Raw genomic sequence first — 12,943 nt, 5'->3', positions numbered from 1 at the left:
GAATAGTGGGAGGCTGTGTTGATAATTGCCCATGACTCACTGGGCTGATTGCTGCTTTTGGTGTTCTGGCCATAATCCCAAATATTATTGTGTGATGAAAGTCAAACTTACATTTGAGGTCTTCTGCAATAGGGATGCTGTTTATAATGGATCAGCCCTGCACCTTCAAACCTTGAAGTAGCCTACTAACACATTTAGATATTTATGGAGTATTGCCCCTGTGATGGAGTGCATTTTCTAAAATGTTTAGGCATACCTTACACCATATCACAAGCAGCTAAGTCATGGTATAAGCAAAATGTATGATATGATTTTGCTCAGTGTTTTAATGGATCAGCTCGGCTATGTCCGGATCAGAGCGTGCAATATCCCTGCTCTTAGAACAAGAGGAATATAGGCAGGTTACTATAATTCTCTTCTGAAAATAGGAATATCAGAAGTTCATTTGTGGAAGTCACTCACCTTGAGTCCTGGAGGACCTCTTCGACCTTGGGGACCCTAGAATCAGAAACACACATTAATTCAGATTTGAAATAGCCAATGATGTTCAAAAGTGTAAGATACAGACTATTACAATCAATATTGAAAAAATAGTAATTCGAAATTTGTGATGTTTACATCTGGGCCTTCGTCTCCCGTCTCTCCGCGTATGCCGTCAGGGCCAGGCTCCCCCTGGGAAAGGAAGAGAGGCAATTTACTTTCAAGAAACACTGTAATGGGGCATCACATTGTTGCTATCATATATCAAAACATTGACACTTGACTATACAACCCTTACCCTGTAAATCATATTTCATTTGGCTTACATTCTTTGGGCCATCCATTTTGTAGTTCTTACAGCAAATTACCATAATGCAACTACACTAGCAGGGGTGGGAAGCAACCAGAGTTCGTAAAGGTGTTTCTTTGCCTGTGTTGGTGAAATTATAGGGGCGCTATTAATAGTCTTACAGGAAACCTCAACTCCAGCTCAGACCCAAAATTGCAGAGAAGGCAATTAACAGTGGTAAACACTCTCTGTAGGGGGCAACTAGCTAAATATAGAAGTGTAAGTGTGGAATGGAAGTAGAAAAGAGGAGCATTTTCTCACTGGATAAAGTGAGTAATTAAAAAACTGCTACTGCTACCACCTGACGGTGGTCTAGCTACTTTCTCAGTTCACCTAATTAAGGTACAAAGCACTATGTGTCAGTGCTTGTGGAGGTAATGGTGTGATTGAATGCAAATGATTTACACATTGTGATTTTCTTATAGTTAGATGCACTATTTCACTAATATATATGAGTGAATTCCATTTACCAGTCGTCCAGTGTTCCCTTTCTGTCCCTTTGGTCCTTCAACATTATTGTTGGTTCCAGAGTCTCCCTAAATGGAAACAAACAGTCAGTAGGTTTGTTCATGAGCAAAGCAACAGCACAGCAGCACAACGGAATTTGGTAGATTCACAGCAAATGCTACAACAAATGATATCTTGACATCGCCATGACAATAGATAAACATTGATATAAAGAGACATGCACTTTGCTATTGTACTAAAGGTTATTGGCTACAAATGTTAAATACTGCAAACTAATGCTTGATAATGAGTGCCAGAGATTATGTAGTGAAGGCAGGGCCCTGCTTGCGCTCATTGCTATGTTAGCATAGGCTTATTAGAAGTTTAAATGCCATTTTATTTTTTTGCTGCTTTTGCACACAACACTACATGTAAATGTTGTTGTAAGTTAGGCTGCGTGAAACTCTTCACATGACAATGGCTTGTTTTCCATATCCCTAGAGACTTACATGTCGACCTTAGTCTGCACAGTGAGTGCTGAAGCCTCCAAGGTTATCATAACAATGTAAGGTGTTGTTCTGGCTGATCGGCTCATGCTCTAGATACAACGTGCACGCAGCTGCAGCTAGCTGAAATTCTGGCGCCTTTAATATTACAATGCATGCATGATTTGAACACTTGGAGAAAATCCGTTTCCAGAGAGAGAGAGCTTTTGCAGATCCTGATGTGATTCAGCTCTGCTGATTTTGGAGGTATGGGGTTCACCATTCAAGCCTAAGAGACCTTCTAATATTATATAAAACATAGCTCCTAGCTAGGGAGGGTGGCATATAGGGCACTATAGGACCTGTTTCCACTATCATTATAATATGATTTCTCCTTTTGTGTTTTATGGAATTGTAACAATGCTGACCGTATTATTTTTAATCATATGCCTGCTTATATTAGCAACAATACTGCATCTTAGAGCATGTCGTTAAAATTAACATTTTAAACTTTATCGTGTCTCTTCTTACCCATGTTGTGGACTGGTATGAGAATAAAACGAAAGAGTGTCTTGATTCCCACCATTCTTGAGTGTATCCTAAGTCGCATGTTCTGGGTTGTCTAATCATTGGTACCTGTGCTATAGGACGAAGAGCTAATGAGACATTGATGGTAGTCGTTTAGGCGGTTCTAGGTACCGAGGTGAGTTTTTTGGTCCACCACAATTCACTGAGGTCCTGGATCTCTGTGCACTGTTCTGTGTATGAGCAGAATCCCTGCAACACTTACTGATCCCCTTTGAAATAGCTTTATTTACTAATAAACATCGAAAGAGGGCTTCATACATTTGTAGACCTCCATCCACCTTTTCATCCATCCATCCAACCCATCCTTCTTTCCTTTCTTCATTCCCTGACCTATTTGTTTAATTTCTCAACCACTTGGATGCTAAGCTACCTATTGCACTTCAATGTAATTTCCATTGAAATGAATGGGCACTCCATGACGAGTTACCCTTGTCATTAGCATTCAAGTGTTTCAGTAGTATGAGGAACTCTAAAGAAAGTGTGTAGTGGGGGGCCTGGGGGAGCAATGTGAAATTTGGTGAACCAGAGAAGATTCTGAACACACAGAGAGTAGACATGGACATCAGGCACCTAGAAAAGCGGGGGATACTGGAATAAGGGACAACGAGGGAACAGAGACTAGTCAATATTGCATCCCTGGCAAAGGAGGAAATGAAAATACTGGATACACAAATGCTATTCAAATTTTGTGTGTCATTTCATTGGTGGCAACACTTACAACTTTCCGTTTCTTGACTGCCAAGATAACACATCGATTAGGTTTTCAGTCACAACGCAATATGTTTAGAGTCTCAAGGAGAGGGGAAGAAATGGGAGATGCAAGTAAAGTTTCATGAACCATGTCCAGGAAGGATAGACAGGGTCACATTGTGAATGCACATAAATGGCCAAGTTTACTACAGCCCCTGGAGTTCACAAATGGAGCAGGTGTATCAGAAAGGCAAGAGATCAGAATAATAATTAAGAATACCATGTTGTAGGACCACAGATGAAGTCACTGAATTTGTACAGCAGGAAATTGGCAGACATTAGCTTACTACAAAGCTAGGAGATGTGGCCATTGTGCACTTTTGAAAGGGTTTTGAATGGACGTCATACACACCAAGAGGAGACAGGGAGCAATCAACTAGGAAACCATCATATCTAAATGGAAGCAAAGCATGTGGCTGTCTGAGGGTGAGAGGTGACCATTAGACCCCATAGGGAAGGGGAAACTCAGGGCCATCTGACACACAGGGAAGAGAGACATGGACATTGGAAAACTATGGGTGGGGCAGATGCATATTTGACTTCCTGAAAAATGTGGCTGCAGGCCCCACATATGTAGAGAAGAAGGATACATTGGCAATAAGCACCTATGCAAAGGGAGATGAAGACACAGGTGTGTTGTGAGTATGATACACATGTGAAGAAGAAGATGTGGCCATAGGGGTGGCTATGAAAGGGAATTATACAGCCAATTTACATTAGGAATGAGGTAGATACAAAACCTGAAAGAAAAGGGACAAGCACACATTATATAGCTAAAGGACAAGAAACTTAGGGGCATATGTATCAAGCCCTTTTCCCGTTCCCAAACGGGCCGATTCTCAGAATCGGCCCGTTTGCGAACAGGAAAAGACCTTTTGGGATGTATCATTCCAAAAGGGCATTACAAATTAGAGACTCGCAAAATTTGCGATTCTCTATTTTGCGATTGCCTTTAAGGAATCGCAAATTGCGATTCCTTAAATGCAATGTGGGAAGCACGGAAAAAGTGCGATTTGGCCTTAAGGAATAGCAAATTACCATCAACTTCAAGTTGGTGGTAATTTGAGATTTCTTGGAAAAATGCACTTTTTTGCATTTTTCAACTGCTATGTGGCACACATATATGCCCTTAAGGCATGTATGTGTGCCACATGTGCACACATACATATTTCAGGGGTGCAACAGGGTGTTCTTTTGACACCCTGGCACCCTTGAAATTGCATTCTCAATTTGCGATTCTCTGATTGTGAATCGCAAATTGAGAATATCTTCCCATTCATTCCTATGGGCCTCCTAGCCCATAGGATTGCATGGGAAGGAATTCCTTATTTTTTAATCTCAATTTGTGAATTGCAAATAAGGAATATGTAGGATTCGCTAAATGTTTAGCAAATCCTACATACATTGCATTTTGCGATTCTCTAATTGCCATTTGCTAAAAATCCCAACTTGAGAATCGCAAAAATCGTATTTGATACATATGCCCCTTAGTCAGAAAACACTTAAGTAAATGGAACATATGAACAATGAATACCTGGATGATAGGAAGACGTCAACATTGTAAACATAGAGGAGGGAGGTTGTGAGCACAAGAAATAATTGAAAGGTGAGCAGGAAGAATGCGAAAGAGTAGATTGGAAACTTAATGAAGTAGATGCTAACTAAGGAAAGAAAGAGAAGAGGGATATGTTAATATCATTTACCTAGGGAACGGACAATAAAGCCATCTGCCATCACTAGAAGGGGGACATGCAGGCAATGTATACGTGGATGAAAAGATGCAGAAAGTTAACCCTTATATGACTGAGATGGGAAAATCAGACATCTCAAGAATGCGGAGATGGAGATTTTGGATTCCATGGTAGACTGTACTGCACTCAAAGGGGCTGCAATGGACATTGGACACTAATGGAAAATTGAGATTTACAAATACATGGCATCTGGGAAAGGACATCAACATGACAGAGGCAGAGGCTAAATTTGGAAGCCAAACAAGTGGGGAAGACTATATATTAGCTCCAAGAAAAACAACAAAGTGATGGATGGAATTCTTGGATTAATTGCGGCCATTAGTATTTACTCAGGTGTATCCCAGTCCATCATTGTGCCCAGACATGTGTTACGTCGCACTGTGTAATAGGTAACCCTTATTGATGAGACCTAAGTAGGTTCAAACGGTTCCTAGGGTGCTTATCTGCCTATGGCTGGTCTATGTCTACAGTAGCACAAAAATCAAAAAACGATGGATTGGAATGTTGCCCTAAGAGATCAGAAGGGCTGCAAATCATTCCATCACTTTATTGTTTGTTTATATATTAGCACCAGCTACCTACTAAATGGGGTGGGGTGGGTTAGAGCTGGACACTGAGCAGCTTCCAAGGGAAGGGCGAGATGCAGATTTAAAATGTCAACCACAAGGTGGATTTTATTTTAAGTGTTACATTTTCTGTGTAGTGGTAAAATGAGAATGTTATAGTGGGTAGGCCTTAGAAGAATGGGTTGGTAGGGGGATTAGTGGATTGATCAGTTGCAGTGGAAACATATATTGATCTGTACATCACCAGTTTGACTCAGCCTTTTGAGGTCGCTAAATGTGCTTAGTTAAAGCGGCAGTGTGCTATGAGAGCTAAATAAAATGCATGTTTTATTATTATTATTACTTTCTACTACTTTGTTGTCTACTTTTCTGACATTTTATGTCGAATAGAAAACATGTTTCATTTTTTTTAGGAAGGTGACAGAAAGCCTGCAATATCTGAATATACTCAAGGCTCTGAAAACCCTTTGAACTTTGTGTCTAGAACTCAGCATTCTATAAATATTTCATGGAATTCCTATGGACTTTGCCACGAAATCTTCAGCAAAGTTTCTAAAAATATGCTTTTTACAGTTATTTCAATTGAATGGAAGCCACATTGTTTCTTAAAATGTAACTGGAAATTTCTGCGGAATCCAATTTATTGTGAATATTTTTGAAGAATGTACAAAAGAATTTAATAGAGTACAGTAGAAATTTCTTTGGAAAATAACGTGACATTCTTTTAAACGTGCAATTGAAATTTCAAAAAGTGGAGTTCCGTTCTGTAGGAATTGCCACATAGGGCATGCAGAATTTCCAAGAATTCAGTTAAAATATTCACAGAAAAATTGACGAGAAATTATGTGAAAAGTGCATTGTATGTTCAGAGCAGAGTTGTCCACGCCATAAATATTTCGACAGAATCTTCAGGAAGTCTTCTGAAATGTCCAAGAAATTTTCACTTGAAGTTCTATTGCAATTTATATCAAATCTTCATGTAGAAACTATTTTTGCAATAAACAATACGTGAAGAATTCTGCAAATGTTGTGTTGTGGTAATTTGTCCAGAAAATAAATTAATAGTGAAATTATAGATTTTCATTGCTATGGACTTTTTCACAAAAAGCAGCATTTTGCTAGCTTTCATGGTTTCGGTCAATGATACTCTAATTAACAGTGATAAACCTTGTCATGGTTGGCTATCAATATGTTATATTCACGCAGATACCTCCTTGACTTTCACTTTCACACAACACACTCACCCTTGTGTAGTGATAAAAAGTAGGCAATGCAATTGTGACATTAATGGGGTATCAATCAATCAATCAATCAATCAATCAATGCATTTATATAGCGCACTACTCACCCGGAGGGTCTCAAGGCGCTGGGGGGAGGGGGTCCGCTACTGCTCGAACAGCCAGGTCTTGAGCTGCTTCCTGAAGGCGAGGTGGTCCTGGGTCAGGCGGAGGTGGGTAGGAAGGGAGTTCCAAGTCTTGGCGGCCAGGTAGGAGAAGGACCTTCCTCCAGTGGTGGCTCTTCGGATGCGGGGGACGGCGGCGAGGGCGTGGCTGGTCGATCGAAGCTTGCGTTTGGGAGCGTAGAAGTTGAGGCGGTTGTTGAGGTATCCTGGTCCTTGGTTGTGTAGGGCTTTGTGTGCGTGGGTGAGGAGCCGGAAGGTGATTCTCTTGTTGACCGGGAGCCAGTGCAGGTCTCTCAGGTGTCCGGAGATGTGGCTGCGGCGGGGGATGTCCAGGATGAGTCGTGCTGAGGTATTCTGGATCCGCTGGAGTCTCTTCTGGAGTTTGGCGGTGGTTCCGGCGTAGAGGGAGTTGCCATAGTCCAGACGGCTGGTGACGAGGGCCTGGGTCACCGTCTTCCTGGTCTCGGTGGGGATCCATCGGAATATCTTACGTAGCATGCGCAGGATGTTGAAGCACGACGAGGAGACGGCGTTGACTTGTCTGGTCATGGAGAGGGAGGAGTCCAGGATGAAGCCCAGGTTGCGTGCGTGGTCTGTTGGTTTGGGTGCGCTGCCCAGGGCAGGGGGCCACCAGGAGTCGTCCCAGGCGGAGGGTGAGGATCCCAGGACGAGGACTTCCGTCTTGTCCGAGTTCAGTTTCAGGCGGCTGTTCGACATCCATGTGGCTACGTCTGTCATCCCTTCGTGCAGGTTGGCTCTGACGGTGGCGGGGTCGTTAGTGAGGGAGAGGATCAGCTGGGTGTCGTCCGCGTAGGAGATGATGTTCAGGTTGTGCTGGCGTGCGATGGCTGCGAGGGGGCTCATGTATACGTTGAAGAGTGTTGGGCTGAGCGAGGAGCCTTGAGGAACGCCGCAGATGACTTCGGTGGCCTCCGATCTGAACGGGGGGAGGCGGACTCTCTGTGTCCTTCCGGCGAGGAAGGAGGTGATCCACTCCAGTGCCTTCTCCTGGATTCCGACGTTGCTGAGGCGCTGTACTAGGGTACGGTGGCAGACAGTGTCGAAGGCCGCGGAGAGGTCCAGGAGGATGAGGGCCGCTGTTTCTCCGTTGTCGAGCAGGGCTCGGATGTCATCGGTAGCTGCGATCAGGGCGGCCTCGGTGCTGTGGTTGGCCCGGGTATCCCTCTATCATCTTAAAAAGCCCCACTACCTAGTAGTCCTCACAAAGGAAGTGGGAGGATGCTGCACTGTTTAGCTTCAGATGACCTTGTGAACCGGAAGAGGAATCATTCTGTATGAGACTGACAGGGTCATTTAGAACTGAGTGTGGTTAGGTATGAGAGTGTAAAGGCAACGTTCTCCTGTTTTAGCACAAGCAACAATTAGGAGCAATTAGGAACAACTAGAAGCTGGCTGAAAAGTGCAATCCTTCGACTACACAAATAGTGTTATGCAAACCAATGCCAATTCCCCTTTTATAAATCCCTTTAAATTGGTGTTAACAACAAACACAGACCAGTGCAAATGTTATTTGCATCAGGTGTCTTTTTGCCTCCTATCTGCACAAATGTCTAAAGAGGAACTTAAATCTGTTAATTGAATATAGTCATAAAACATACAGCATCACCCCTCAGTCCGGGCTCTCCGCGCTCTCCAGGATATCCACGGGGTCCTTTCCGGCCCTAAAAAAGAAGAGTGACAGTGTAAAGATTATTATAATCAGTGGGATCGACATTCAATATATAGTTGAGTGAAAATGTCTATCAATATACTTAGCTTCTTGCAAAAACTACAGATCGGAACGTCTTGTAAAAGCTACAGCTCAGAGTAAACTCCGTTTTTAAAAAGTGTTTTTCATTGAGAACATTTATAGTAAAATGCATTTTACAAGAAATAATCACATACAATGCACAAAGCTTTCCATATTACAGTCCTTAAAACACAAAAAAGTGTTAGTATTGCGCATGGCCTTAAAACCCAACTTTATTCTTCAAGGTGACAAGGAGTGGATGAAGTCACAAACATAGATAACTGGCCTACATTGTAGTGTCCGGAGAGTCTCATCCAAACTATAATTTCAGGATGACATTTGACTACGTTAACGAGTTTCATTTTAATGATATCTTTGTGGGATTATCTTGTTGCAGTTGGAGGGGAGGGTTTTCTGTCAAGTGTATGGAGTGACTCACGTAAAAGGTCTGTTTCTTTATTTCATGTTAGGCCCTTATGTTGCAGTCCCTTCCTGACAGCTCCATCAGTATCCACTCAAAACATACCTCATGTGGATATTTTGTAAATATTGTTTGTGTTCCACATTACTGGATACCTGGGTCCATGTGCACTGTCTGTTTCTACCTCATGAGTACATATACTGAAATCACAAATTACTATGTAAAATGATGCATTCTGCAGGGTTTCTGTCTGGTGTCGTGGCAATCTGTTTGCAATATCCTGTACTCACTGTGGTCTCCAGAGATTAATCTGAGGCAATGATCTCTCAGTGACGAGACATTAAACTCAGGTCTGAGGCTCAAAAACCGCTGCAGAAATATACCTTTATCTGAGTGTACAACTTTCTCCCTAATTTACAAAGCCTAACTGGAGCAGGCCTGGAAATGTGTGTCAGCAGCAATTATCTGCTGCTAAAAGCAGACAGATTTTCTGAATTCTTGCACCTGACTGTGTGGAGACAATTTGCTGGTGTAATTGTACATAGTCTCCAATTGCCTTCATGCAACGGCAGGGGCGGATTCTCCATTAGGGCTCTGGGGCTGTGCCTCCCTGAACTGATTTCCTTCATATTCCTGTACAAATATTAAATTGATTTATTGAGAAGTACAATCGTATCTCTAAACAAATCGATGTATTTAAGTCTGGGCTGTGTGTCCCAGACTGCCTGACCTGCTTCACTCCGAAGCAGGAGATGGAAGCCAGGCAGTAAATCAACTTTCTGAACTGTGACAGACGACGCAGGGCTTACTGTTCTAACGCCCTTCATAATGAATCATTGCCATTGTAGTGTATGGCAATATTCTCTACAGGCCAGTGACATTGTCAGCATCATGGTTTGGGGCGTAGGGAGTATCCGTCGTTGCAAGAGAGCAGAAGTTTGTCATTCACCGGCATAGATCCCACCCGTTCCCATTCGGAGTGGATGCAAGGATGTTGTGGGGCCTTGTGCTGGGTAATGGTAAGTGTTAGAATGCTAATCTTCTGTTATGTATATTGTGCTGAGACCCCTCACCACGCTAACCTCCGCTATTGTGACATCTGGCTCCATTAGAAGTGGAGCTTCAGCATTTGTTTCCCCATGAAATAGATGCAAAAGACCAGCAGGCCATGGTTCTTGTTCCCTTGTGAAGTTGATCCAAATATCCGAGTCAAGGGCAAAGTGAGAGAAATGTGGTTAAAATAGTAATCTGCTGTATGACATTAAAACTGGCCGATCTTCATGCCCTTAACAACATTAATGCCAAAAACATGGATTGATTTATGAACAACGAGTGTTAAAAACATTAAGGCAATGCATGTCAGCGATTTAGTTCCTCTCTTAGTTCAAGTTTTACTTAATCTTGCCTTCCTCAAGCGTTAGCTATTCAATCATGTTGTGTTTCTTTCTGTATTTTGTTCTGTGCATACTTTTAGTTGTGCAGGTGTTTGTGAGGGGCTTTGATTGAGAGGTCTGACGCTGAGAATGAAGCCAAAGCTAGGTCCCTGTCAGTGTGTTGGACTTTCTGCAGAGCATAAAGAACAATGGTCATATATTCCAATTGTAATTGCAATTTTGTGTAAATATGTGAGAAGGGGTAGCACAGATGGCAAAATATTTACGGGGCAAAAGTAAATATATTGCTTAAATGTGAGTGAGTGCAGTGTATGTTTACGTGGTTCAGTGAGGGAGAAGCAAGGAAGTGCATTCGGGGATGAGTGGAAAGATGGTGCTGAAGAGGAAAGAGAGGTGGTTGCAGATGTGCAGATCTTTTTTTAAACTTTTTCTTTTGGAGAACGATCCAGTTTGGAGCCCACGTTTGTCCATTAAACTGTCCCGCACCGTTCAATACATAGAAGTCATACCAAACTTTTACACCCCCCCCCCAGTTTTAAACATCACCAGCCACCTCTGTGCAACTGCACTTTTTCTTTATCTGTTTTTTCTCTACAGGGTGGAAATTATAGGGTTTCACCCTTTTACTCTCAACCTTAAAAGTTATTTATTTCTGTCCTTGTCAGAGGTATATCTCTGACCTTTTTCAGTGTGGGAAACAGTTTGATAATGATGAGCCCATTCAAACTCTTGTCTGTTTTCCGAGTTCAAAAACTTTCAAGGCTTCTCACAACATATAAAAAAAAAAAACTATTCTGTGCCAACCAAAAATTGATTAGAACGTGAAGGAGAGGTGGGTGGTGGTGGGCAAACACCTCCCCATTGATAATTTCGGCTCCACTCTATTTGGAAAAAGATTTGTCCCAAGCAACAATCAATCGGCTCCACTCTATTTGGAAAAAGATTTGTCCCAAGCAACAATCAATCAGGTTGATTGATTGTTGCGTAGGGCAAATCTTTTTCTCATTTTTTCTGGTGATAATAATAAATATTGACAGATAAGTACTGTCACTATAGCCCTGTCTGTGATTGAGTGTGTAAGATGCTAGACTGCACCTAGTCTTCAATACTTGCTTTTTCTCAAAGTTATACTGCTTGAAGTAGATTCTGTGCATTTACCACCATGATAGGCATCTTAATTGCCACAACATGTAGCATAATAATGTATGCTCTAATAACAATATGCTAGCCAAAGGAACCTGATACGCGACCTATACAAAGATTATGAGGGTCGGGTCAGTGCCGGGCTAATGCATTCACTCTAGGGATCTTTGGTTGACTTCAATGTCACATGTTGGAAGCCTATTGGGTCCACTCAGCCCTCCATAATTCTAAGGTTAATAATATGAGTACCATTGAGTTCGGTGACAACAAACACCTGTTATTTCAGGGCCAAGAGACTTAGGGCTTGGTGAGCATGTGCTTTACAAATACACGTTATGTTATGTAGACAAAGTAACATAAAATCTATTGAAGTATATGTGGATTGGGACAGACCGTTGCTAATTGCCAGTTACTTGGTCTAAAGACTTTCATTATTATAGCCAATTCTGGTAAAATCATTGCAGCTCCCTTCCCCCTAACTGCTTTGCAGATCATTGTATTCCCCTCCAATTTCTTTGCATCATTACACTCCATCAAGCATACACATTGCTGCAATCACACTGAGTTGCATTCTTAACAATTAACAAGTCTTACTTGATTTCCTACGATGCCTGCCTCTCCAGAAGCACCCGGAGATCCGCGGTCGCCCTGCAAGTAAAATAGAAAAATAATCTTTAGGGTTAAAGTCCTGTAATAATGAAATGCTGTGGCCACCCTATGCATCAAATAAAAGAGTATTTTTAAATTAGAAAAAGAGTACCTCCTCTCCATTCACGCCATCAACGCCATTTTGACCATCTTCCCCCTGTAGGGATGGTGAAAAACAGTAATTATTATTTTCTGTATGTGCTGCAGGATGGACGTAAGATTTAGAACCTGCTTTAGATTTTAGTGGAAATGGAAACTCTACTGATTTGTGGAGGAAGCTCTAAATCTGCTAAAGAATATACTGGTGGAATGTCCTCCGCTAGACCTTCAGTAGAGGACTTTGAGCTAAAAGACTGCTCTCCAGCCCTTATTCTCCCCTTCAAAATTCAATGCAAACCTATGAAAGGATTTAACAGCAGCAGAAATAGGTTACGTAGGCGAAGAAATCTGGGACATAACCAAGAATTAAAGCAGATTCTTTCATTAAAAACACAATAAAAACACAGAACAGCTCTGCTATAGGACAATGCCTAACTCACTTAAATTCATGGAAGCAATCAACCAATGCTATAAGGCACTATAAGAAGATGCCAGCGTTCCAGCAATCACAGGGCACCATCAATGCTAACTGTTTTTTTAGGTCTATTTTGCTATCTGTGTCCAGCATCATTGAATTTCATATTTTGCCAGCAACTTTCTCCTTTACGATTGGATGGCAGTGTTGTCAATTTGCATTCCTGCGCTTGTGATTTGTTGCTTATGTCTCTGT

At 42.0% G+C, this 12,943-nt stretch overlaps 1 protein-coding gene across 1 annotated transcript in view; it reads right to left on the bottom strand.

Annotated features, from left to right (window-relative positions):
• LOC144784828 (collagen alpha-4(VI) chain-like) overlaps positions 1 to 12,943 on the bottom strand; it is a 509,156-nt gene that overhangs the window by 163,720 nt on the left and 332,493 nt on the right. Inside the window, exons 19-24 of the mRNA XM_078663887.1 lie at positions 12,287 to 12,331; positions 12,121 to 12,174; positions 8,438 to 8,500; positions 1,300 to 1,365; positions 619 to 672; positions 463 to 498 (exon numbers count right to left, since the gene is read on the bottom strand). Of these exons, the coding sequence (XP_078520013.1) occupies positions 463 to 498; positions 619 to 672; positions 1,300 to 1,365; positions 8,438 to 8,500; positions 12,121 to 12,174; positions 12,287 to 12,331 (318 nt within the window). The remainder of the gene's footprint in view (positions 1 to 462; positions 499 to 618; positions 673 to 1,299; positions 1,366 to 8,437; positions 8,501 to 12,120; positions 12,175 to 12,286; positions 12,332 to 12,943) is intronic.

The sequence above is a fragment of the Lissotriton helveticus genome, chromosome 10, assembly GCF_964261635.1.
Source record: "Lissotriton helveticus chromosome 10, aLisHel1.1, whole genome shotgun sequence".
NCBI lineage: Eukaryota > Metazoa > Chordata > Amphibia > Caudata > Salamandridae > Lissotriton > Lissotriton helveticus.
This window is presented reverse-complemented; position numbering and strand designations above follow the sequence as displayed.